The sequence below is a fragment of the Rousettus aegyptiacus genome, unplaced genomic scaffold (genome assembly GCF_014176215.1).
Source record: "Rousettus aegyptiacus isolate mRouAeg1 unplaced genomic scaffold, mRouAeg1.p scaffold_m13_p_16, whole genome shotgun sequence".
Taxonomy (NCBI): domain Eukaryota; kingdom Metazoa; phylum Chordata; class Mammalia; order Chiroptera; family Pteropodidae; genus Rousettus; species Rousettus aegyptiacus.
In genome coordinates, this window is record NW_023416291.1 from 30,066,846 (window position 1) to 30,094,157 (window position 27,312).

The following is a 27,312-nucleotide window of genomic DNA, read 5'->3' on the forward strand; positions in this document are numbered from 1 at the left end:
ATCCCAAGTAGGGACCCCTTCCAGGAAGGGTCACAAACACCCCACTTTCACTTCAGGGAGTAGCTTTCTCTAAGAACTATTTTAACTGATAAAATGGCGCCTCAGAAGAGGAGCTTTTTGATTCAGGCAGGAACTTGATTCATTCAGTAGGATACCAGAAGCCTCCGGTAAGTTGATGAAAAAGATGCTCAATGTAGTTAGTGCCCTCTCCGCTGAGGCCGGGCCCTACTGCTCCACAGTCTGGAGTGTGGGAAGTAGTGAGCTTCCTTTGGCTTGAATTAAATCAAAATGTCTTTAATTAGTTTGAAGTAGTCTTGATCTTGAAGGATGGGTATGATTTAGATGACATATTAGTCAGGTAGGGTTGCCATAGTAAAGTATCATGGACTGATGGCTTAAACAACAAAATGTATTATCTAACAGAGGTTCGAGATTAAGGTGTCTATGCGGTTGGTTTCTTCTAAAGTCTCCCTCCTCAGTTTGTAGATAGCCCCTTTCTCGCTGTGTTCTCACATGGCATTTCCTCTGTGTGTGCGTCTCTCTCCAGATTTCCTCTTATGAGAACACTGGTTACAGTGGATTCAGATTCACCCTAAATACCTCATTTTAATGACCTCTTTAAAGACCCTGTCTTCAAATACCATTACATTCTGAGGTAGTGGAGGTTAGGACTTCATAGGAATTTGGGGAAGACACCATTCAGCCCACAACAGATGGGTAAAGGGACAGAGAGACAGTGTCCCTTGTGAATGAAACAGGAGGATGGCAACAGGAATGGGACAGTGAGGGTGAAGGGTGGAGACTTCAAAAACTGACCACTGACCTGTTTGGAATGACACCTGGGTGAGTGGGATGGGAGGGAGGTAAGTTCCCTTGTGCAAAGCCTAGAAAGTAAGCTTGGAGTTTATGGTTGATGTCAGAAGCAGTAGAGAATCGCTGTAGGTCTGTCACTCCACCTGTCACAGATGGCCCCATGAAAATTCTGTCAGCTAAAGTAGGACGGAGGATCCCAACCAGTCTAAGGTGTGGTGTACTGTCACCCTTTCTCAGGTGTTTGCTTCTTCCATACACAACTCACTGGAGAGGTATCTGCTGTGGGAAAGGGAAGCCAAGTGGTGGGTCTAGGCTCTTGAGTGGCAACTGCCTTGGCCTTTGGGAATTGAGGAGGAAAGAGTCCCACACAAAATTAGGAAGCTGGTGTTTGGGTCCCTCTCACCTCTTATCTGACCCTTTCTCAATCTCTGGCTCTGCTTGGCCCCCACCCCAGCAGCCCAACCCCCTCCCACTGGCCTCAGTATGCTCAGAGCCCTCCCAGAGGACCCCCCCACCACGAGGCCCTCTAACACCTCAAATGCACATTCTTAGTCGCTCCTCACCCTTCTGCCTTCTCCTCTAACCTATCCCCATGCCCTGTGTATAGGTCACAACAGGCCCTCAGCACTCTGCCCCAACCTTTGGGTGCACCATGTGGACAGTCCAGAGGGAGAGGGAGAGTGTGGGGTTTCATACATGTTTCTTTCTCTCCCACCTTGTTTTCCTTTTCCTTTTTCTCTTTCTCATTCTTGTGAATTTAACATTTGTAAGAAGACTCCTTCTGTTGCAAAACAGAGGTGCCATGTAATGTGTGTGAGGGTTTGGGCATTACATATATGTTTAAACATCAGAAATGTTGTAATTAGTGTTACTTGTGAAGAATTACTATGCACTAGTTCATATAGCAAATACTTATGCACCTTCGATTACATGCCAGTTGCATGAGACGATCTAGAGATGAGCTAAACCCTCTGAGGGTTTAAATGATTTCTGGGGAGACAGGCAGATAACACATACCTGGAGAATAAGGGAGCATAAAGGATTATAATGGAGGTACAGTGTGCTCTGGGAGCCCACAAGAAAATACAGTTAATTTTTATCAAAGGTGAGAGAGCATTTGAACTGTACCCGGGAAGATGCGTAGCATTTGGGTGGGTGGATATGAGAGAGAAGACCTTTCTAGCCTGAGGGACAAATGGCTGAAGCTTCACATAAAACTCGCTTAACCCAGGGATAAATGTGAGAGATGAGAGAGCGTTCTAACAAAGTAGTCAGTGATCCTCAAGGCGAGTTTCAGAAGGTCTGGAATGTCTTGAAATTGTCCACAGAATTTAGTGTATGCACAAATTTTTCCAAGGAAAGAGTCCCTAACTTTCATCAAAACCTTAAAAATTCAGTAAAGGCTAGGAGCTGCTGGACTGGACAGGCGTGGTGTGTCCGGCGAGGTGCAGGGCGCAGCGGCACCGGCGGCACCTGGGAGCTTGCCGGAAGTCCACACATACGCCCTCTGCAGTCCACCCAACGAGAATCTGCACTTTAAACCGGTCCCTAAGTGACTCACATGCACATTAACTGCCAGAGCAGGTCCTCCCAGCTTTAACAGCTCACATTCTATGACTCGGAATCAATTTCTGTGATTCTCTAGCCCAGTGATCCTCCAATGTCAGCGTGCGTCAGAATGGAAGACTAGTTGAAACAGTCCCCAGCCCCAGAGTCCTGATATAGTAGGTTTTTGAGGAATTCAAATTTCTAACAAGCTGAGGTGATGCTGATGCTGCTGGCCCTGGATCCACACCTTGAGAACCGTGACTGTACCCCTGACTGTAACCCAGCATTTTCCAGGCAGTGCTGGGCGGACAGCCGTCCTTGTCAGTGAGTTCGAGACCTCTGGTCACCTGGCTCTAGTCAAGGACTGCTGGAGCAGATCACGGGGGACTGGACTGTCTCGCTGATATAAGTTCCCCCTATTGCAGTGGTTCTCAGACTTTGTGGTCCCAGGCCCCCTTTACACCCCTAAAAATTATTAAGGACTTCAAAGAGCTTTAGTTAATGTGGGTTATGTCTATACCTATTGATATTTGTTGTACTGGAAGTTGAAATTCTAAAATATTTATTAATTCATTTAAAAATTAAACAGTAATGTGCCCGTATTAATGTAAATAACATTTTTATTTTAAAAAACTTTATTTTTCTTAAAAAATTTAGTGAGCGTAGCATTGTTAAACATTTTTCAAACCCTTTTAATGGAGAAAGGTGGTTGGTTCTCTTGGCGGCTTCCACGTTCTCTCTGTGGAACAGCACATATGAAACCTCTGGAAAACTCCGCAGTGCTTCTGAGAGCTTGAGAGTGAGAAGGACAGAATGTACACTTTGGGAAATACAGCTTTTTTTTTTTTTTTTAAGTTGTATTAATGTAATTATAGGAGCTAGAAAGGGGAAGTAATAGTTTCACTATATATTGTGTTTTGATCAAACTACTTTTAGAGTATCAATGGAATTTAGCTCATTAAAATAATTTTTTTATTATTTTTTGAATTGTAAAATACACGTAATGTAAATTTACCATTTTAAGTGTGCAGTTCAGTGGCACTAGGTGCATTCACATTGTTGCGCAACCATCACCGTCACCCATCTCTAGAGCGCTTTTCATCTTGCAGAACCGAAACTCTGTGCCCATTAAACACCTACTCCCTATTCCCTCTCCCCCCAGCCCCTGGTACCCCATTGTACTTCTGTCTCTATGAATTCGACTACTCAAACACGCAATAGCTGCAAACGCAAGCTGAATTCAGGCCAATAATTGAATGTAAAATACACAGCAATTCTTTGCATCAGGGGTGGGTGTTGGCGGCCAGCCCCTCCTTCCTGCTTTTTTCCTCCCAACCCAGCCCACAGCTCTCCAGCCAGGAGTCATCCCTGAGCCTGAGCACTCAAGGTCATTGCAGACCTGTTCAGCCTAAGGAAGGCTTCTGTGTGGGTGCACCCAGCCCTCCTGCCTCTTGCTCCTGCTTGCTGAGCACCGCAGGGTGTGGCTTAGACAAACTCCGGCTTTAGATTCAGTCCCAGCCCCACTCCCACCCCAGCTCTTTGAACCCTTAGTCCAAGTGTCAGCTGTCTTGTCCCCAGAATTTGCAGTCATGTGGAAACCTTTATTTAAAGGTGCAGGTTTTTTCCTTTTCAGAGAAGGGATAATAGGCTTTGCTTTTGTATAGTTAGAGAGGAGGAGGCAGCTTCCGTCAGCCAAGACAAAGATCTGGCTGAGTAATTTCCATGGGATCTGTTCCATTTTTTAAATCTTAGGATTCTTCAAATCCTCACTCAGCCTGAGGATATCCCATAGTCCTTGTGCCCCCAAATCAGAACGTATCGTGTATGTCCTGTTAACCCTGCCACTTCCCCAAACTGTTTCCTCTTTACTTCTCTTTAGCAGTATATATATACATAAACATATGTATGTATATACACACACACACATATATGTGTATGTATTTTTATTGAAGGGGGGTGTATGGGTTGCACTTTTGTGTGCTCAAGTGTATCTGAAACCATATAACAAGCTAGAGACAGATCTCAAGTATTCAAGCACCGAAACCTTCTTTTAAGTATTTAATCAGCTGAGAAACAAGGGAATAAAGAAAATGTGGGGAAAGAAAATTCTAGGTAGTAAGTAGTCGAGAGGGGGTTCCTCCTGGTGGAATGGCACTCCAACATCCACAACTGATTTTCTTCTTTCTCCTTCATGATGTTGAGTCTTCTTTGATCTGCCCCTCCCCCCCCACTCCCCAACACACTAGCCTCAGGCTACAGGCACAGCTGGTGACTTAAATCATTATGTTTTAGGTTATTTATGCTTGCTATTTAAAAACAGCGCTGAGTTGTGTAAAATAAAAATTAAATTCCCCGTCTCTCACCTAGAACTAGCCACTATGAATAAATAGTTTGGTATTTCCCAGATATATTTTTAAAATATGATTTTAAGTAGGTGTGTGTGTATGTATGTGTACATGAGTATATGTAATTTTTAATATAAGTCAAATTGCTTTGCTTTTTTATTTAATAGATCTTAGACCGATTTCTCCATCAGTACATATAGATCTACCTCATTGTTTAAATGACTGCTTAGTGCCTCGTAATACAGATGGACCATGATTTATTTAACCAGTTCTCTATGTGGAACACGATTTTGATGGCCTTTCACAGCTGCATAATACACTGAAAATAAAGCGCCACTGTGTGTGCTACCTTACTCATCAGTCGTTAACTATCCTGGTTTTGGCATTTTATTTTTATTTTCTTAAACAAAAATAGTGTTCTGTTATAGTGAAAAGAACCAAATACTGAGGAGCTTGAAGTCTGGAGTTCTCATTTCCAGCTTGGCCGTTTATGACCCGCTTGACTTTGCACAAGGTCGCGTCTCGGCCTCTGCGTCTTCATCATGCCGGGGCCTTCCCAGCCCGGTGCTATTGTGAAGAGCAGAACAGTCAGCACAGGGGACGTGGCATCGGAGTCTGAGTACAATAAACTGTCTAGTTTTCTTTTGTCACCGGCATCTTCATCTCCGGGACAACCACCCCAGCCATGTTTTCTGGCCTATTTTGAGACAACTCTACCTCAAAGTTTCAGAGGAATTCAAGTGATTGTTATCCAGGTAGACAGAACGGGAAGCAGAGTTGCTGGCCCCAAACCACCGATTAGAAGGACGACCCGTCTTCTCTTTGAGACAGCATGTTGTGGTGGTAGCTGTAGAGAGACAGAAGCTGCCCGAGCTCATGCTTTGCGGGAGCTGCCGTTTGACTTGAGTGACTGTCTCCACTGTCTTAGCCATGAAACAATAGACCCAATTAAGTGCATCTTCAGAAGCAGACTTCTAATACATCTGGGAAAGAACAAGAGGGAAGCTCCACTGGGATGCTGAAGAGCGGGGATGCTTCTCGGAGGAGGTCAAGTTGGAGGAGGCGGCCTACTGTGGCCCTCCCAGCTGCAGGAGCCTCCCATGCAAATGGGGTGATTGAGAGCTGCACCCCCGCCAGCACTAGGGTGTAAACTCTAGACAGACTTGGTCTTTATTGTACCCAACCTTTCTGGTGCTCCTCTGACAGTGAGTTGAATACATGCAAGGAGAGTAAACAGGGGGAGGCAGTAAGAGAAATCCGGGTGCTTTGTCCTGGGAACCTGCGACCCCCCACACTGTGGTAAGCAAACTTGTCACCCTGCTGCCTAGTGGGCTCCACGGAGCCCAGAGGTTATGTAGACTCTTAACGCATTCCCTCTTTGCCCACCCCTCAAATCAGGAGCCTCCTCAAGGTGTGAGTTATTTCCCTATGGCTGTTGTAACAAACTACCATGTACTGGGTGGCTTAAAGCAACAGAAATTGAATTCTCTCACACTTCTGGAGGCTAACAGTCAAGGTGTTGTCAGGTTCGGTTCTCTCTGGGGTTTCTGAGGGAGAATCCATCCCATGCCTTTCTCCCAGCTTCTGGTGGTAGCCGGAAACCCTTGGCACTCCTTGCCTTGCAACTCCATTCCTCATCTTGCGATCCTAACTTAATTACATCCACAAAGACCCTATTTCCAGATAAGGCCACATTCATGGGTATGGTCTTGGACATATCTTTTGGGGGTCACCGTGGTGAGGTGTTATGTGCAAGGCCATGCATGAAAAATATATTTCATCAAACACTACATTTCCTTGATTGCTTTTTAAAATTAATTGTAGTAATCACATTGAGAGTGTGACAAGATGTCCACATGCACATGTTTATATAATGGTTGGAAATACGTCTCAGGAGTAAGAGCGAAGCTAGAGATACTGATTTGGAAGACAGGAAAGAATTAGAAGTGTCCGTCTAACTTCGAGCATCTTTGATTTCAAGTTTAAGATAAATGTGGGGGCGGGGCGGGGGGGGGAGAAAAATAAGGCTGGTTAGTGAGAGAGGCCAAGAAAGTCTGGTGAATTCTCCAAGGTTGTTTTCTTATTCTTTAAGTCATTCGTACCACTTTTAAGTTGACTGTTAGGAAATCTTCATCCCTAAAACAGCCTCAGAGTACTATGAGACAAAGCTCCAGGCTCATGGAATTCCAAATTCATGGAATTCTAGGAGCTTCTTTTAGAATCTAGAGCTTTCTCCAGTTCACCTGCCCCAGGTAATAAATAGCCTTTGGGTAATAGTAGAGCGGATGCCTGCTGGTCAGTTCACCAAAGTAATTCACGTCAAGCTGGAGGTGAATTACTTTGGTGAACAGGAGCTTACAGTTGGAGGGCGGAAAAATAAAAGCCACGACTTATATGGTCACTTAGAAGGCACTTCCACCAAAGTCTTTATCACATTCCTTTCCTTTTTCCCTCTCTTCTCTCTCTCCTTCCTATCCTTCTAGCTGCTGTTGGGTACCTACTATTACCCTGCTATGGCAGTGGAGATAAAACTATGAATGAGATAGACCGTGTGTCCCTAAGAAATTCACAGGTTAGTGAGGAGACCAGATCCAAAAGTAGACAATTCTGATGCAATTCGATAACTTTAATACTGATGATAATAATAACCATTTATTGGCATCCCTCCCATGGGTCAGGGATTTTAAGAAAACAAAACTCATTTTATGGATGAGGAAACTAAGGCTCTGGAAGATTAAGTTGCACAGTTAATAGCTATCAGTACTGGCTCTTGAAACAGTGCTTGTTGGATTCCAGAGTCCATTCTTTAAGTCCTATACTCAGGAGCACAAAGGGAGGAGCCTCGTCTAGCCGGGCAGACGGGAAACTTGTCATTAGTCCATGGGACTTAAAAATAGGATATCGCCTTTTATAAATTATAGAGAGTCAGATGGTATGAGCAGGGCGCACGACCAGAGGACAAATGTTAATTATCTTCTCTCCTTTCTGGCCCTCACTTGTGTCCTCATTCTCCCTGTTGGCCTAATATACTTTCGTGGGGTAGAGACACTTGTTTAGTTTTGTGCTCCCTTTGATTTTTTTTATTGACCCTTTTGGCATCCGTTAGCTCTCTTAAGGACCATTTGAGGGCTGAAGCACTGACCAGACCTCTGGAGCTGTGGAGATTCCTCCACACACTGAAACTCACCCCTGAGCTCATGCACAGCAGTGGTTTAAGGGATGGGGGCCACTCATTAAATAAAAGTGATGTCCCACGGCGTCGTGCAGGGCTGACCGGGGCTTTCATCGATCACAGAAAATGCACGTCTTTCCATGGCTATTTCCTGCCTAGACATTCGTCCCCTCGCAGAGGGCCACCATTCATTCTCCATCCTAATCGAATCTTACAAATGCAAGGGGATCGTAATTAACACACCAACATCGCTTTCCTTAGAAATCTCAAACCGCAGATCCGGCACTGCCCGACTGACGGGAAGTGTGTCCTTTCCTGCCATGCTGCCGTCTCGTAGATCCAGAGCTCTCGTGATGTGCAGTGAGGTGTGATAGGGGGACCCTTAACGTGTACAAGTTTGGAGGGCTGCTTGTCACCAGAACGCTTTACAGACCGCTCTGGGAGCATTACCAGAGGGAGAAGGCCTCCGCTCCGCCCAGGAGACGTCAGAGATGCTCGGAGCGGATGCGTCTCCTGTCAGGATGCTCGGAGGAGAGCGCCTTAAAGCCTCTGCGGCATCCGAGAAGTCATGTCACCGCGGAAGGCGTCCCTTCGCGGAGGGCAGCGTTTGGGACAGGCGTCACAGGCCAAACCGAGGGGAGTAGGTGTTCTTGGTGGACGCTGCAAAATGTTAAACCAGGGAGGTAGGAAAAGTAGGGCATCCATTCAGAAAACACCCTGCAGTTCAGTTTAATTGTTACCTGGGTATGTTCAGGTGAGCAGTTGGAAAGGAGGAGAAAAAAGCAGCTTGACACTTTGCTATTGACCACATGTTTGTGTCCGTCCACCAAACAAGAAAAAAATTTGAGTCGAAATCCTAACCCCTCCCCCCCCGCCCCCCACCCCATGTGTGACGATATTAGGAGGTATGGGGCCTTTGGGAATTGATTGAGTCCTGAGGGTGGAACCCTCATAAATGGAATTAGCGCCCTTATAAAAGAGACCCCAGAAACCTCCCTCCCCCCTTCCACCATGTGAACCAGGAGGTGGGCTCTTACCAGACACTGAATCTGCTAGTGCCTTGATCTTGGACTTCCAGCCTCCAGACTATCAGAAATAAATGTCTGTGTTTATAAGCTACACAATTTATGGTTCTCTTACAGCAGCCTGAACGGACTAAGACACACTGCCATACTCATACTCAGTTCCTTCCCATAACAATGGTCCTTTCAGGACCTGTATTAGGGAAGAACCTTTATTATTTAGGAGCAATTGCCCTCGTGGATCTGTGCCTCAGGAACAGCCAACTGTCTTTTTCTCACACTGTATCTGTAATAGCTTTCAGGTTCACAGCTTGCAGTTCCTGAAAAAGATAGATTGGATTAAAATTTTTCTATTCTGCCCTAAAAATCATGGACCTAGGAGACCCGAGCCAGTAGATTAGGATTTATTGATGAATCTTAAAGCCCATTGCTACCTGGCCCCTGTCCTTAGTGTCTGGAAATGCCCCTGGATGGGGAATTTGGGTAAGAAGAGAGAAGGGTCCGGAGACGAGGAATCAAGACCCTGTGTTTCCAGAATCTTCCCCAGCCCCTAGAATGCATCAGTAACTCAGGAACTGTGTTTCAGTCCACATGCAGCCCTCACCCCATCCCCAGGACTTCTCTTTTGTACGTTAGCATCTCTTAGCCCAGTTTTCCCGGAAATGGTCAAAGACCCATGCATAGATGTGGCCATTAAATGTAATGACGCTCCCATGAGGCAGAAAGACCTGGGAATTTGTCAGCACAGAGGACATGTGTCCCAACTCTCTCTAACAGGGGAGCCTTGCTGCCCTGTTCTTAGGGAGACAATCCATGGGCAGTCTGATGGTCTAATAATTTAGCCCCAAATCAAAGGAGTTGATTTCGAAGTTACCACAGCAAAACGAGTGAACGGAAGAGCTTTTGGCTTTTCCACTTGGCTTCCTACGCTTCCCAGAGTCCTCGGAACTCTTCTCCTACCACCCTTCAGCCCTGAACCTATTCTTGCACCAGCCCTCTCCCATTACCTTAATGGGATCCTTACAAGTAATACGTTCTCATCGCAGGAATTTTAAGAACAGGAAAGGAAAGAAAGCAACATCCACAAACCCACCTCCCAGGGAGGACCACTGCTAGCATCCTATATTTTATTCAACCCTCCCTTTGTGTTTTAGTACAAAAATTTAAATGCATGCACTTCTAATGAATCTCGGGCCGGATGGGACAGAGGTTGGGGGCTTTCTTGCTTTCGGTCAGATCGGGAGGGGTACAGTGCCTAGGATTTCTGCAGTCTATCATTTTGCTTTCTCGATTGTTTTAGGGAGTGGCTGAGGCCGAACTGGAACGAAACCTGAGTCGGACTTTCAAAATCTTCTTTAGAACAAGTGATGAGGTGAGGTGAGGAGCATGGGGGGCAGGAGGGTGGGAGGGGTGGGCTTGTGGGGGGAGGGGGCTGCAAAGATGTGAAGTTCTCCAGATAGCTTCCCTAGGAGAATGGGGGGTGGGGAAACTGGGGTGTCAAGATCTGGGAATGAGTGAGTTGGCCTTTTTCGAGGACTTCTGTAGTCAGGGTGATGGGGGTCTTCACCCTGCTGGTCTCCTCATCAGTGGGGAAAGGTCACACCCTCACTGCCACACCCCAGGAGGGCTTTGAAACCAAAATTGAAGAATGATTATACTAGCAATGGTTTAGAAATTACACCTTTATTACATTACCATTTTAATATGCGTAATTGTTTATCAAAGTTGAAAACCAGTTGCTATCTCTAACCCTTTTCTTGAACCATCAAAGTTGTTCAAGAAAGCCTTAAAAGGCTTTATCCCCGTAACCTCCACCCTCCTGTCCTGGGTGTCAGCAGTCACCGTTACTGCTGTTTTATAGGCTCAGTGCCCGCTTAGAGTTCCCCATGGCTGCCAGTGCCTCTGCTGATCATTTCTAGCATCTCACTCTTTTGCACTGAGTTCAGTTGCTCTCTTCCTGAAGGACCTTCGTTTGTAGTTCTCTTGAGTCCGTCAGTCATAAACTCATAATTTTGAGGGCCTTAAAATACATTTATTTTGCTTTCAATCTTGAAGACTAGTTTGAGTATGGAATTCTAGGTTGACAATTTTTTTCCTTTTACAAGCTTCTGTTCATTGCTTATAAGAAATCGGCCTCAGGTCTATCCTCTTATTGGTCTTTTAGCAGTGTCTAACTCATTCTTGAAATTTTTTTTTAATTTCAATTTTTTTTTATTTATGAAAGTTGTATTTGGTACTTTTTCAAATCATTCTGATTTTCTGTTCTTGTTTTTCGGTTCTTTTATGTCTTTAGTCATTTTAAACATACTCTTTTTTCTTTCATATTCTCTCTCTCTCTCTCTCTCTCTCTCTCTCTCTCTCTCTCTCTCTCTCTCTCTCTTTCTCTCTTTTTTTCTTTCTCTTTCTCCCCCTGCCCTCAGTGCAAGTTCTATTATTGGATATTCTTGGAGAGTATTATTTTACTGTTTGCTATCCTTGCTGTTTTTGTCTTGCAGTGAGACCGGGCGGGAGCGAGGGGGTGGGTAGCAGTGAACGGAAGGGGGAAGAGATAGAGAGAGTTTTGTGATTTTGGTTTGTGAGCTCATCCTGAGCAGCACTGACTTTGCACTGATCTGCTTCACTTGGGATTAAGGAAATGACCTCTTGTGGTTTAGCACTTGCTGCTTTGCCAGGCTTCTTTGCCAGGCATCCTAGTGGTGTTACCAGCTGTGGCTCACTTCATTGTTGTTGTCTCCTTTGTATTTTGGGAGTTTCTGGATCATGCAAATAGTGTAAATTCAAACCCAAACACTTGTGAAGGCAGGCTTGTAGCTATAAATTTCTAAGTGAGTTTTTTCGTTTCTTCTTAGTACCAAACTGAATGGACCAACTCCTTTGACATCTCTCTGTCATGATGGGTGGATTTTTTTCTGGCCCACCCTTTAACTGAGGACCACAGATTTACTGTATTTACTGTGGAGGAGTGGTTGGGGGGGGGGTCTCATTTTTACCTTCTCATCCAGACCCAAGGTCTCATCTTTTGTTCTGATTGGTTAATACGCCCAAGTTCTTAAATGACCACCTGTCTACGGAAGGAGGGCAGCCTTGGCCCAGAGCTTTGGTTGTTAGCTGCCTCTGCTTTGACCCCTGAGGACCTACCTACCACTCTTGGGAGTTTAGCATGTTTGCATAGTCTGATGGCATGTGTAGATCTTTTGTTGTGATAGGGTTTTCAGATGACCTATTCCACCCATGACATCATTTCTAACTTTTCTCCCTACAGAATTATTTCACTTCGAGCAATGTCCGTGAAAGGGGTAAGAGACATTCTTTGGAGGGAAGGGAGATAGGAGGGCCATGGCAGGAACCAGCTGAATGTTAAATGAGTGTTTCTGCATCTGACTGCTATAGGCAGAGGTAGCCACCTGCCAGCTCTGAACTATGACTTGCTTCATACAGCGTCCTCACAGGTGAAAAGCACTCACCCGAGGCCAGGGCTGACCACACAGGACAGCTTCCTTTCCTCCAGGGACCTCTGGATTTCAGATCTTAAACAGTAGGAGCTTAAAAGAAACTTAGAGCTTATCAGGTAGTCCTACCCTCTACTGATAAGGATTGAGACCCAAGATAGGAGCTCAGCCCACAGCTCCGAGGTATAGCACTGCTCCCACAGAACCTTGCTGTTGCCCAGCACTGGGGCCTTGCCATTATTCATTTGTATTTTATTAATAACAGCGATCACTACCACTTGTTTGAGCACCTGCTGTGTGCATCAAATGCTGGCCTAGGCCCCTTTAGCTATATCATTTATAATCCTCATGACATCCCTAAGAAACCCCATTATTATCTATGTTCTACAGATGAGGAAAATGGGGCTCAGAGAGTTAAGGAACTTGTCCAAAGTAGCCAAAGTATTACCTCAAGGCCAGGCTCCTCTCACTGGGCAAGACCCACTTTCCTTTCCCTCTCACCCTTCCTCCCTCAATTCCTTCACTCGTTTACACAGTCACTCTTCACTCTTTCATTTCTCAGATGTTTTGAATACACATTTGGTGTGAGATGGGGCAGATACCCAAACACAGGAAGCGGACTCAGAGAGCCCATGGTCCCTTGGGAAGGCAGACGGCAGTCATGCGGGGAGGGAGAAGGCCAGGCTCCCACTGAGACAGCAGAGAGCCAGGAGCTCCAGCCTCCAGGGAGGCTCAGGTTGCTTCATCACAGGGAGGCAGCCTGATCACATGCCCCTGTGATATATCTCACAAAAGTCTACATCACCCAGCTCCAGTACCTCCAAGGCTTCGAGAGCCTGAAAATGTTGAGCTAGCCCTGTCCAAGCACCAGTGTTCACGGGCCTTGGGGATGTCTCCTGTGAAATGGCAGTGGTTCTTGGGCTGCCAGTCATCATTAGGAGGTCACCCTCCATGGGACTGGGGACTGCCAGGACACAATGTACGCCCCTGAAAACAAGATAGGGTTCCACTCCGAGGATGCCATGGGAGGGTCCATGGATGTGCAGAGGGCAATTACATGTGTGCTCCGTCCTGGATTTTCTTCGAGGCTCAGAGGAAACTCAGAGCACACACCTGTGAAAATTTCAAGAACCTCAGTGGAGATATCTAAAGAGGGACATAATTTATTAAGCTATTCAGAAGTTTAGTCTAGGGGAGAGGGAGAGCTGGAGAGCTGGAGAGCTGGCAGGGCCTGGAGGATGGGTAAAGAGAGGTGTCATCGTGAAACTGAGCTGTAAGTTTTTGAAGGAGAGGACAGGTACAGTCAGTCCTAGAGTTTGTCCTGGAAGCTGAAGCCTGTGTGTGGGTGATACCATTTGGGTCTAGAATGACAGAGACAGCACAGACTTGGAGCTTGAGTGGAGATGGGCTCATTGTGGAAAAGAAACAAGGAATGAAGGAACATGGGGACATCAGAGGCAGTTAGGAGCTTAACCTCAATTGAGAACACCAGTGTTGGCTGCTGGGACGCCCGGCTCGGGAGTGGGAGAGGAAACAGGTGGCTTTTTGCAGGAGGTCTGCTCGTGGGAACCCCAGAAGAGCCCAGCCTCAGCAGGATGGTGACGGAGGAGGACATCCAGTTCTACGTGCAGCAGTTCAAGAAGTCTGGTTTCAGGTACACACAGTGGTGCCCCAGACACAGGAGAGAGATGGTCAGCAAGGAGGGGCTTTTGCATTCTTGGGGCGAGGCCCATTCCCCTCCACCATGGCTCCCATGAGTGCATGGCCAGCCTGTGCTTAAATGCCTACAGCGTCGGGAGGCTCACCACCTCTGTCTGCTCTGGTTTGGGATAGCTCACCTCGCTCTGCCTTATGCTTGTGGGCTCCTGCTCTCCACAGAGCAACATTTTTTTTTTTTAACCTTTTTTAGTTATGATCCCTGTGAGAATTGGATGACAGCTCTGAGTACTTTCTTTAGAAAAACACAACGAAACACAGAAACTAAAAATTGCCTACATTTCCAGGACAGTTGTAGACCTCTCAGGTTCATTTCTTTTTGTAATAACAGCTTTGTGGCGCTCTAACTCACAGACCATGGAATTCACCCACTGTAAGTGTACGCTTTAATGGGTTTTAGTCCATTTATGGAGCTGTGCATTCATCACCACGCTCCATTTTAGAACGTGCTCATCACCCCCGCAAAGAAACCCCGTTTCCTTCAGCAGTCGCCCCCTCCGCTTCCCCTCACCTCTCCCCTAATCCCGGGCAGTCGTCACTCTGCTTTCCATTTTCATGGATCTGCCCGTTCTGAACCTTTCACGTAAGTGGAATACAGTGCGTGGTCCTCTGTGCCCGGCTCTTTCCACTTAGTGTAATGTTCTCGAGGTTCGCCCATGTCGTAGCCTGTGTTGGCACGTCATTCCCTTTCCTCAGACCTGTTTTTATCCTGGAGTTCAGAGCCCCTACTGTGGGACCACAAACAATTGCTCCAACAGCCCCTTTCCTTCATAACCCTTCAACTATTTAAATATTGCAAATCTTGGAAGCTCATGGCTTCTTCAAGGGCACTCAGTTCGCCATGTTTCCATTCTCCTCTCCCTTATGCCTCTCTCTTTACATCTCCATCCTTCACTCAAACCCAGGGATGCAGAAAGAGCCAAGCAGTGGGCTCTGCCTTTATCAGCCCAGCTCCGGAAGTGCACAGTGCTGCAGCCTTGGCCATGAACGCCTGTGGCAGCAGCCTGTTAGCTCCCAGCGTCTCCTGCACCACAACCTATAATTCTTCCCTAAGCTGCTGCAGCTTTTTTTTTTTTTTTTTTTTTTTTGAGCGGGAGACAATTTACAAGTCCCGGATTGGGGGACAGTTTTGCTCTGGAAGGGAATGTAGAGATAATCTAGTCCTGCCCCCCCCTTGTTGTTCAGGAGAGAAAATTAAACGTGCCAAAAGGTCACATGGCTTATCCAAGGTATTTCCACAAGGTATTTCTAGAGCCACTGGGGAGCCTCGAGGCCTGAGGGCACTGACCCCAACCCCGCCTGAGGATTGGGAGCGTGTTCTAGGTACAGTCCTAGAGCCACGCTTGCCTGGCCCAGCGGGGACACCTCCATGCCACCTCCCAATGTCCCTTTTCAGTGGTTTCCTGGGGCAGGGGAGCAGCCTCTGGATGGTGAGGGTGCTAACCCAAGCTCCCGGCCCTCTTAGGGGACAGCCCTGGGAGAGCATGGAGAGTCTTGTGTAGCCAGGTTTTGTGTGTCCCCAGAAGCCGCCTTCAAAGGCTGTCGGCCCTCCCTGCCAGCCCTGTGTGCTCACTGGGTCTTGCTCATTAAAGCATAGATTTGGTGTCAGGCAACAGGCCAGACTCTGGGCTCTGCACTCCTCCCGCGGCAGAAACTTTGCTCCTTTTGGGAAGACCGACTCCACGTAGAGCTGGTTCCTGCTGGGGTCTGTAGCATAGTCATCTACTGAAAGCTTCCCTATTTTTATTCCCTGATCTGCCCCCGCCCAGGGGTCCCCTAAGCTGGTATCGAAACATGGACAGGAACTGGAAATGGGGCGGCAAAGGCACGAAGCGGAAGGTGAGTGCTGGTTCGGTGTTGCCCCTCCCCACTGCGGGCCCCCTCGGGCTTTCCGGTGGCTGACTGCTTTGCCCTTGGGTCAGAGCTGAGGGTGGACAGACTGACCTGCTGTCTTCCTCCTTTCCGTCCTCTCCCTCTGGGCTTTTGGGAGTGCCTCCACTCATGTTTCCCCTTGCGACTGCTCTCACTGCTGCTTCTCGTGGAATGGTAGGGGGTAGTGTTGGGGCGGGGTCTGTCCAGGTGACTGCCTCATCTGTCTGGAAGGTTCAGGTCTCCTGGCGGTGCCCTGGCCCAAGACAGCGGTTGGTCCAGGGTGACCAGGACCATGGAGCCCTCGGTCCTCAGAATGAGCATTAGGTTCTCAGGAGGGAGGGGCTTTAGCCTCAAGCTTTGTCACCTTACCAAGTCAGTCTGAGTCTGTTTTCTCTTTGTCAGGCAGAAGATGGTTTCCAGTCGTTGGGTCTGTGAAGGGAGTAATGAGGTCCCGGGACAGTTTACATTCGAAATGTTCAAAACTTAAGGAAAATTGCATTTTCACGTTCCTCAGCTCACTCAGTTACCTTGGTTATCTCATTGATTTACTCAAATGTGAATACTCTCTCTGTGTCGGGTACTGTTCTAGGCTGTAGAGATACCAGCTGAATAAAATAGATCAGCTGCTGACCTCGTGGGTCAGGTCTGAAGGCAGACAGCATCGAACGCAGTGGTTAAGAGCAGGCTGAACAGCAAGTCAGCCTGGGGTCTAATCCCTGTGTGACCTCGGGCAAGACACTTAACCACTCTGTTCTCTATTGCCGCTTCTCTCAGATGGAAATGACAAAAATAATGCCTACTTCATAGAGCTGTGTAAGGATAAAATGGGTTAATGCGTGTAACAGTGCCTAGCACATAGTAGTAGTTCCATTAATGATCATTATCTTTATCATCACTCTAATCTGTGATTGACAGAAATTACAAAACTGCAGTTTGATAGGCAAAACCTCTCAGAGCATGGAGGGACATAACGGAGCTCTGGGAAGGTGTCCCCCGATGGCGCTGAGGCTGGGAACTGCTCCTGCGGTTACCTTCCAGATCGTCCTCCCCTCCCACCTTCTCCCATGCTCCCACTGCCAGTTCTCATGTTGACTTGGAACAATCTAGCGTTTATACACCCCACAGCAGCCTCAGGATGAGTATTGGCAACAAAAGCGCTTCTTCATCCTTCAGAGGGGGCAGTGCAGTGAGAAGCACATAGTTCTGTGTGCGGGTAAAGAACAGTGCAAACTCCTTAATCAGGGACAAACTGAAGCTGTCAGTTATAATGGTAGAGTGATTACAGAATGGATGGAGGCTTCCTTGGCCTCACAGTGCCTCATTCGTCAGTAGATAAAAGGAAAGCCATTTTGCCACCTCCGATGTCACATGGATAATGGTTGTGGCTGATCCATTCACTGTAGGGTTCTGCTTGCCCTTTTTAAGCATTCATTTAATGCAGGGGAAAGGAATATTGATCTCCATTCAAGGACATCTTGCCTCCTTTCTGGTGCCATCATTTTGTTCCAAGAATACGAGTCACACAGAGTGGACCAGCATGCACGTTCTTGGTACTCACACACGCACACAGACACGGCCGTGTTGGTCCCTACACCGCGAAGCCCATCTACATTAGAAAAACCCAGTCTTTTCCTCCTCCGTGTCTCCTGCACACAAAACACTTCACTTCTGACACTTCTGGTCACCAAACATGTGAAGGTTTCCCCCCACCAAGCAATTCTCTGTAATACCAGCTGGTGTCCTACAATTTAACTCTATTCTCATACTGTTCACCTGGAGATAGCATTGGATTCCACAGATAGGAGCTCAGTCCCACAAGACTGCCCTTGACTCACACACACACACATTTCAGATACCAGTCACAAGTACAGGTGGCCACCTGTGCTTCTGACCAATCAGCTATAGATCTGAGGTTCCTATGACCACCGCCTCAGGTTTGATTAATGTTTGGTAGAGTGGCTCATGGAACTCAGAGAAACTCTTACTTATATTTGCCAGTTTAGTAAGGATGGGATAAAAGATACAGATGAACAGCCTTGTGAAGAGATACGTAGGACGAGGTCCGGAGGAGGTCCCAGGGACAGGCGCTTCTGACCTTGTGGAGTTAGGTGCGTCACGCTCCTGGTACATGGATGCCTTCAGTGGGGCCAGTCTCCAAACCCCATACAACTGGGATTTTGTGGAGCTTCCTCACGTAGGTGTGATAAGTCATTAACCCCATGTCCAGCCCCTTCCCCTCTCTGGAAGAGTGGAGGGTGGTCTGAGAATTCCAGGCTTTTAATCGTGGCCTGGTCTTCCTGTGAGAGCCCCCACCCAGGAGCGCCCCCTCCCATGAGTTGCCTCTCTGGAACCAAAGATGCTCCCAATGGTCTTATAACTTAGGGGTTTACCAGGGTTTTAGGAGCCCTGTGTCCAGAGTGGAGTCAAAGGCAAATATCAGAACAAGAAGGGATGCTGCCAGTGCTTGTGTCATTTAGGAACTTCCAAGGGTGTCAGGAGCTCTGTGCCAGGACCGGAGACAGCAGCCAATGTATATATTTGCTACTGTCTTACACCATCATTCCAGATCTCCAGTAATAGTGAAGCCTCCTTTGTGCAGTGCATGCTGGAAACAAAGCCGGGACCACAGTGGCGTTGCTGGGCGTGGGCGTGGGTGTGTGTGCGGCGGGGTGGGTGGGGGTTGGGGTTGCTGGGGGAAGCCACACAGTGTGAAAACGAAGCAGGTCCTCGCCCCAGGGGGTGGAGGGTGAGGAAGCCTGAGTTGTGAAGGGTGCAAGAAGGGGACATTTCTTCCCTCTCCGGCTGTACCTACTTCCTGTTGCCCCTCCCCAGATCCTGATTCCGGCCTTGATGGTAACCGCAGAGAAGGACAGAGTGCTTGTTCCCGAGCTTTCCAGGCACATGGAGGAATGGGTGAGGGCATGGCGCTGTGCTGGGGCCGATGGGGCTTCGCAGGGGAGGGCATGGGGTCCCAGAGGCACGACAGCAGCTGAGGACAGTGCGATGTTTGGTCCGAGACCTTGTTTGACAAGGGGCTTCATCAGTAACATCACCATCACCTCTTGGGAGCAACAGTGGCTGATGCTTCCTTTATCCTGCACCAATGGAGGCTCATTCATGCACTCACTCACTCACTTATCTGTTCATTTCACAGGCTTTTACTGTGCACTTAAATGTGTTGGGCCTGTGCTAGGTACTGCGGTGGTGAAGGTGAATAAGACACAGATCCCACCGTCAGGGAGTGCTCTGCCCCTCAGTGAATCCCTTGCACGGGAGAGGCGCGAAGAGGGCATGCTTGGGAATGAGGGCTTCACAGAGGTGCTGCCCATTGCGTCAGGCCTTGATGACCAACTGAGGCTTGCTGGGCAGAGAGAACACGGGGCGAAGGACACAGGGTGTCGGGAGGTGAGGAGCTTGCATGCTTGGAGAATGGCAGGAGCTTCACGAGGCTGAAGACCTCACTGAGCCTGTGGGGCCAGGCTGAGCTGTGTGGACCCAGTGGGCAGGGAGCCACTGAATGGGGCACGATGGCCATCAGACTGCGGGTGGGAAGCTCACGCTGCACAGTGTGGAGGTCAGCAGCCACTGGGGAGGCCTGCGCATGCGCGGCCGCGGGCCGGCTGGCTGCTGAGAGCAGCCTGTCTGCCCTTGGCTCTGTTAGCGCCATCAGACAGCAGAGACAGTGCATTTAGTTGGATGCTGCAAAGGCCGCCCCTCGCAGGCTCTGGATCCAGCCGACGAAGGGCTACAGAAAGCTCTGAGAACCCTCGGGGGCTCATCTCTCTGCTCCTGACCCCTGAAGGCTCTGTAGAGGCGCAGGTCCTTCGGGTGGCCATTCCTCGAAACTGCCCACTAACCTCACTGAGTTGGTGTGCTGGGGAGGGGCAGCTCCTGCCTTTGGGAGGAAGGCCGCATTTTCCCCCCAGCATTTCCCACATCTTGTCACCGTTCAAGGCTCTGTCAGGAAGAAAAGCACATGTCCCTAACTGCGGCACTGCTCTCCCTCTCTCTCTGCGGCGCTAGTTACTGTCACCCACGGCGGGGATTCAGGTTCCAGCAGGGAAGCCACAGGGCCCTGCGTGCAGACCGTCAGCGAGGGGACGCAGCCGTGTCTGCACGGCGAGACTCGAACGATGACCAAGCATTTTCCCGGCAGGAAAGGGGCTGAGCCTGCTGATTCTGAAGGGAGACAGTCATCGCGATGAGTGTGAGGCGGCCCTGAATTTAAATCTTAGCTCTGTCAGCCTGTGCAGTGTGGGGTGGGTTACCCAACCTCTCTGAGCCTTCATATTACCCCACAGTCAAGGTTAAATACGGCCATGTGTGTAGGGCACCTAGCACATAGGAGCTCAATGAATGGTTCTTCCTTTTCTAAAGAATGCAGAGTTTTTCAGGGGTGTGACCTACGGGGAGCAGAAAGGAAGGCGCCCCCTCCCAGGGGTCTCAGTTGCACGTTGCACTAACCTGAACCAGGCCCATTTGCACTGTCATTTACTTTTCTGGGTGGGGTTTCCTTCCAGATCCCCCACCTGAAAAGGGGACACATTAAGGATTGTGGACACTGGACACAGATGGAAAAGTAAGGAGATGGGGGGGGTCCCTCGGTGCGGAGGTGGAAGCGGGGTCACGGCTTCCAGCTCACCTCCAGGAAAGGCTTCCGGCGCTAGCGCTAGCCGTTTGGGCCATCGCCTCGGCCTTCACGTGAGTGAGCGGGTCTGGACGGTATGAATTGCCTTTTATTTCCTTTCCAGGCCCACCGAATTGAATCAGATCCTCGTTAAGTGGTTGGAAACTGATGCCAGGGACTTGCCACAGGCCTCGAAGCTTTAGGGCGACGGGTGCCGGCCGCCAGCAGGCACACCAGCACCTTCGTGGGCTGGGCGGCTGCTCTGGGTGCCTGGATGGGGCCTGACCTGCGTCCCTCAGAACCAGCAGCCTCTTCCGAAGGGTTTTGCGACAAAGAGTGATTTTCTTTAAATAAGGGAAACAAATTTAACATAATTTTAGATAGAGAAAAAATAACGTGTGATTAATTCCCTGGATATAAATGCATCTCTTCATCTCTCAGCACAGTTAATATTCTGTAGCAAAATGGGATGCTGGGGTAATTTCTCTTTGACTGACTAATTCATAATTTTAAAGCAAATTCATGGTTTAATCAGCAGTTAATTTTAAACCTTCTCCACAGCGCTGGAATGGCTTTGTTGAATAAATCTAAGATGATTGTGACACTGCTGTTTGTGTTCTTAGGAGCATGGCAGAGTAATTGTTCGAAGACCTTCCCTCTGGCCTCACCTGCCACTTGCCAGTCCGGAAGCCGTCTAATGGTTTTGTCTCCTCCCTTTGTCGCTCCCCCACCTGGCTCCAAATCCTCACTGTCTCCTGCCCGAGTCCTCCAGCAGCGGCCTCCCGACTGTCCCCTCCCACCCCCCCAGGGTGTTGCTGGCGCCTGAGGGACGCCCATCTCCCCAGCTTGTACCCGTCATGCCCTGATTCTTAACTGCCCTCTAGTGTCACCCATCCTGAGTCCCCACACACAGCACGCTGATTCTCCTTGGCCCTTGGCTTCCGCCTGAGCTAATGGGTCCTCGGGCCTACGGCGCTCCTGCCTGCCCTCTCCTCCACCCAGTGCCCAGGCTGGGTCACCTGTGCTTCCTTCCTGCTTCCCTAGCAAGGTTTGCTCGCAGACACATGCACGCTTCCTCTGCCACACTTTCTGCAGGGAAAGCTCGGGGAGGTGGTCACTCCAAGCTGAATTATGAATTGTGATGAGTATAAATAACCAGGCAAAAAGGGTATGTGTGTCCACGTGTGTGAAGAAAGCAAGGGGAAGGCCAGAAATGTCCGTGTGGCCATCATTAAGTACACCTGTGAGCCTGGAGCCTTCCATATGCCGTCTCTCATCCTTCCCATTGAACAGACAGGAAAACTGGAGTTTAGGTAACTTGCCCAAGGTCACAGGACAAGGGCCTAGATTCAGACACACACTCTCTGGTTCCAAAGGCCAAGCTCCTTCTACCAAAAACCTTCTCCTTTCTGAGTCTGGAGTCAGACTACCTAGATTATTAGGCTCCTAGTCTGCCACTGAACCACTGTGACCCCGAGAAAGGGTTTCCTGTGCCTCAGTTTCCTCACCTATCAACAGGGCATTGATAGTGCCAAACTCATAGGTGGTTGTGAGCACCAGTGGGTTAATATATGCAGGGTCTTAGAAAGGTGCTGCACAGAGGAAGTACAACAGAAGGAGTTAGCTGTAAGATCTCTCACTCATCAGTCTTCGCACAAGGCCTGGGAGGGCTTTGAATTTCCACCACCTTCCTTTTGGATCAGAGAATTAAAGGGCTCATTTAAAAGACGAATGTGTGACCCGAGGGAATGACTACACGTGCCGGATAGCGTCAGCAGCCTGATACCGTTATGCAGTACGTCGGAGATAATTTGTGAGGGAGCAGATGGAGGAGAGGAACGGGGAATCTTAGAACGTCCTCCATGAGAGGAAGCACGAGTAGGCGAACCCATTTGCCGTGATGATCTGTGTCAGATCTTCTGTCCAGCAATCCCCCAAAACCATCAAAAGCGCCTCAGAAATTCTACTCTTTCGACAAATAAAGGTTAAGTGAATAGAGTCCATAGCATTGCAACAAAAATATAACCGGTCGTACAAGACTGGTGTCCTAAAGAAAGCTAGGCTAGAACAGTTCTTCTGGTTATTCAAGAAAACATGAGGAACGTCCAGGGCTGTGTGCCCAGGCTGCCTTGGGGCACTTCAGGCCATGTGTCTCCTGCTGCCGCAGGGCTTTGCTGTACTAGGACAGGGGAGATTTTCAGAAGCCATTTTAGATACAACGTGCTGGAAGTATATTCATGTGGTTTAATTATAAAATGTCACTTTTATTTCATCACTACAAAAAAATGTAATAACAAATATATTCATGTCTGCTAAGGAAAATCATCTTTTTGACAGTAGATGTGGCAGACCCATATTCCCTCTCACACCCGCATTCAGCAGGCGCTGGAACTACCCAGCAGGAGCTGAGGTTGCTCACAGGTCCTGTCCTCTCACTTAATGGCTGTCACCTGGCAGCGTCCAAGGTTCCCAGGAGAAATGTCTTCTAAAAGCGAGTCGGGGTGTGGTTCCATAGTGAAGTGGTTAGCACGCTTGCTTTACACGCAGAAGGTCCTGTGTTCGCACCTTGGTGGAGTCACAGTCCATGGTCTATGGCCATGCCACCCTGAACAAGCCTGATGTCTGATCTCAGAAGCTAAGCAGGGTCGAGCCTGGTTAGAACTCGGATGGGAGACCACCAAGGAAGACCAGGTGCTGTAGGCATGAATAATAATAAAAAATAAAAAAAGTTAATAGTCTGTTAGGACAAAAAGCTGTTTTTGTCTCTGCTGGAGTATAATGAACCCATGGTTTTAGACCTCAGAGTGCCTGTAGACCAGTGTTCCAGTACCACCCAGAGGAAAAAGTGACAGCAGACAACAGTTAAAATATCTAGGTCAGAAACTCGGGGGGTTTTGCAACAGGAATCAGGTGGGAAATACCGTGCTCTGCTGTCCCAAGGAGGGGGCCTCCTGCCACACATGACCAAAAATTATCTTAGCAATCGTAGCAGCTTCCCCTGAGCATTGGCCACTGTACCCAGCAGCTCACTGGCCCCCCCCCGGGCTGTGGGGCCCTGGCATTGGAGGCCGCCTGCCTAGGCGATCCATCCCTGACCCTCACACAGCACGTGCCTGGCATTTTGCAGATGCTCGTTAGGTGTTGGCCAAAGAAATCAGACAAGGAAAGCCAAAATGGAAGAATAGAAAAATGAGTAATGTTCAAATTCTTGATTTTGATGTCCTTCTGAGATGGGTGGCAACTGCCTGGCTTATGCCCCATTTCAAGCCATGGGGGGTCTCGTGACGGCCGTGGCAGATCTGCTGCTGTGCCCCCCCTGGGAGGAGGTGGCATCTGGATCTTCGCCAGGATTCGTGATAAAACGCAATAGCCTCAGCAGGTCTGTGCTGCATGAAACACAAGTGTAAAAATTACTTTAACGACACAGCTGACGTATTTACTGCTGCTGTAGGCGTTCCCAGCTTTCTTGTTTGTAAGGTACGTGGGGGTCATCTTGGCAGTTTACCTAAATGCATGTCATATTTACATACAAGGGTTTTGAGGCCAGTGCCTGCTTTTGAAAAGGTACCAATCATGTTTCTACTCCAGTAAGCTCACTTTTTTTCTTGCGGTAAAATATACATAACATAAATTTTACCATTTTAACTATTTTTAAGTGTACGGTGGCATTAAGTGCATTCACGTAGCTCTATAACCATCACCACCATCCATCTCCAAAAGCTTTTCATCCTTCCAAACAGCAACTCTGTCCCCATTAAACACGGACTCCCCGTCCTCTTTCCCCACCGACCCCAGCGACCCCCATTCTGCTTCCTGTCTCTGTGAATCTGAGTACTCCAGCTAGTGGAATCACACCGTAGTCTTTTTGTAACTGGCTTATTTCACTTAGTGTGAGATCCTCAAGGCTCGTCTATGTTGTAGCATATGTCAGAATTTCCTTTCTTTTTAAGGCCGAATAATATTCCATTGTATGTAGATGCCACATCTTCTTCATCGAACCATCTGTTGATTGACACGCAGGTTCCTTCCACCTTTTGGCTATTGTGAATAATGCTGCTGTGAACGTGCATGTGCAAGTATCTCTCCAAGTCCCCACTTCCAGTTTTTCAGAGTTTATACTCAGAAGTGGAACTTATGGATCTTGTGGTAATCTTACGTTTAACTTTTTGAGGAGCCGCCACGCTGTTTTTCGCAGCAGCTGCACCATGCCGCGCTGCCTCCAGCGGTGCAGAGGGTTTCAGCCTCCGTGTCGTCACCAACACTTGTTATTTTTTTTATATATAATAGCCATCCTAATGGGTAAGAAGTGGCTTTGATTTTATTGTGGTTTTGTTTTCAATTTCCTAACACCTTGTGATGTTGAACATCTTTTTACATGGTTATTGGCCATTTGTATATCTTCTTTGGAGAAAGGTTCAATTTCCTTACCCATTTTTAAATCAGGTTGTTTTTTTGTCATCATTGAGTTATAGGAGTTCGTGTGGATATTAATCTCTTATAAGATATATGATTTGCAAATATTTTATCCCATTCCACAGGTTGTACGCTCACTTTTTAATCAATTTAGGACTAACTCCTGTGTGTAAAAGTTTCTATGTTAGGACCTACATCTGTTTCTCACGCACTTTGTCACTTTTCCATGACAAATGCCAAGTTGAAAGGGCAGAATGGATCAGCGGTGGGGACCTCCTGTGATTATTTGGCTTGTGTTAGCATTTGGAAGACAAACAATTCTTTGTTTTTGCAACTCAAAGTAAGAAAGTTCCAGAAAAGTACAAAACAGTGGTCTTTATTGCCATTTGGGGATGGATATTAGGTCGTTGCCTCCATCAGTTTTCCAGGGTTCAGATGGAAAAAGCTGTGGGAAGCAGGGGATAGTTTAGACAGCGTTGTGGAGGCGGAAGAAACTTCCCTCTCCCTTCAAGGTCAAGTAATCAAATAGACATGAGACAGATTAGTGAGAGAAATAACCAAATTTCATTATATACCTATCTATGGGAACCCTGCATACCGAAGAGGTAGAGACCCCACGTGTGAGACGTTCCAAGACAGAAAAGGAAGATGGCTATGTAACACCTTCTGAGTTCAGGTCAACTTGGGGCTTCAAAGGGGAGGAAGGTCATCGTAGGACCACAAGAGCAGATGTTCAATAATTAGAGGTTTGCCCTGCCCTATAGATGGGTCATGAAAAGGTATCTCTGATAATCTCATTGTTGGTAAGTATCCTAATTCAAATTCTTCTAGATAGTTTAGGGGAGTGGGGCAGAAGTTTCTCTTGAGCTTGCAAGGTCTCCATAGCCTTTAATTCAAAACAAGCCACATACCACAAGGCATATCTTGGGGTGACTTGTTTTGAACTCCCAAAGTGCCACCCCACCTAGTCTTCTGTATTGAATGAACTTTATGCCCTCCATCATATTTTAACAGGATGAGCTGGCTGAGAGGGACAAGGAGGTAAGATCTGCAGATCAGAACTTATTAAACACTTCCCAATGTTCCCCGTGTTTCAAGAAATGTGTTACATTATCACGTACAAATTGTACATGAGCGGGCTTCTTCTCACTGATTCATAAGGGCAGGAAGGGAAAAGATCAAAAAACAGTTCAGCGACCATCGAAACAGTAACATGAATTTCCCTTGCCAAGAACTGTGTGAAAAAGGTTAAGACTCAGCAATTATTGAATGAGATGCGCCCTTCAGACAAGAAATAGGCAATAAAACCATCGACCTCAACTAGACAGGATGGTGGCAATGCAGACTGGATTAACTGATATACAACAGTTTTGCTGATTCCTGTAGTTCTTTCCATGTAATTTTATTTGCTTCAAAAAAGGCAGTTTATAAAATTGATGTGACTGGCTTGGGGTGGGGGAGGAAGCATTCTATCCAAGGGCAGCAGTTCAGGATGTAAAAAAGCTTGGTGTGTGGCTCTAGCCTCTGGGAAATCTCAGCAGAGGAGGGAAGGGGGCCCCTTCCCAGGCCCATCCCCAGCCATGATCCTGGCTTCCGGAACGTCCCAGCTCAGAGTGCATTCACCAAAAGGAGGAAACGTGGGCCCGACTGTAGTTGAAAGGGGGCATTTGTGGGTGGGAGCAGGGCATACCTTGCCTGAAGTTGTGGGGACAGGGCTTGAGGGTGAGTGGGAAACTAGTTATTTAGAGTGACACCAGGCACTACCCCCTCTTCTCTACCTTCTGTCTCTGTCCCCTGGGCTTGATGCTCACCCTGAGTGTTGCCCACCCTGAACCCCCCTGTAGGGCTTTGGGACAGTGAGTGTAGAGAAGCGAGAGCAGCCAACCTGATAAGTGCTTTCTTCATCCCTCAGCCCCAAGGTTTACCACCTCTGTCCCCAAGCAAGCCCTGCCTTTTGCAAGCAGGGAGTCTGAGTTTATGGCGTGGTCCCCCAGCTCTCTGGGCTATTGAGCTGGCAGCCATGGAATTTGCAGGCCCTGTCCCCATTAGGGACAGCCAAGGGCAAGAGGTGCAGAGGCAAGAGGCCTGACCCTGTTCTTTTCCCTTACAAAGGCCCTGGTGGCGGCCCTACCTCAGGGCTTGCAAACGGGGTATATTAACTCGGGCTCCATGACACAGCACCATAGACTTAAGGGTTTCAACAATAAAACTTTATTTCCTTACAGTGCTGGAGGCCAGAAGCCCAAGATCAAGATGTTGGCAGGGTTGGTTTCTTCTGTGGGCTCTGTCCTTGGCTTGTAGGTGGCTGTCTTCTCCCTATGTACTCGACATGGCA

At 48.1% G+C, this 27,312-nt stretch overlaps 1 protein-coding gene and 1 pseudogene across 2 annotated transcripts in view; both read left to right on the forward strand.

Annotated features, from left to right (window-relative positions):
* EPHX2 (epoxide hydrolase 2) overlaps window positions 1-21,168 on the forward strand; it is a 51,689-nt gene extending 30,521 nt beyond the window's left edge. The window contains exons 13-19 of one of the 2 annotated variants that reach the window (XM_036233644.1): window positions 10,201-10,272; window positions 12,163-12,196; window positions 13,901-14,003; window positions 15,835-15,904; window positions 18,770-18,850; window positions 20,458-20,516; window positions 20,689-21,168. In XM_036233644.1, the coding sequence (XP_036089537.1) occupies window positions 10,201-10,272; window positions 12,163-12,196; window positions 13,901-14,003; window positions 15,835-15,904; window positions 18,770-18,850; window positions 20,458-20,516; window positions 20,689-20,767 (498 nt within the window). In that variant the 3' untranslated portion in view covers window positions 20,768-21,168. The remainder of the gene's footprint in view (window positions 1-10,200; window positions 10,273-12,162; window positions 12,197-13,900; window positions 14,004-15,834; window positions 15,905-18,769; window positions 18,851-20,457; window positions 20,517-20,688) is intronic. The other variant, XM_036233643.1, reaches the window with a different exon arrangement.
* A 1,983-nt stretch (window positions 21,169-23,151) lies between these two features.
* Window positions 23,152-23,267, forward strand: LOC118612777 (annotated as a pseudogene).
* The last annotated feature ends 4,045 nt before the right edge of the window (window positions 23,268-27,312 follow it).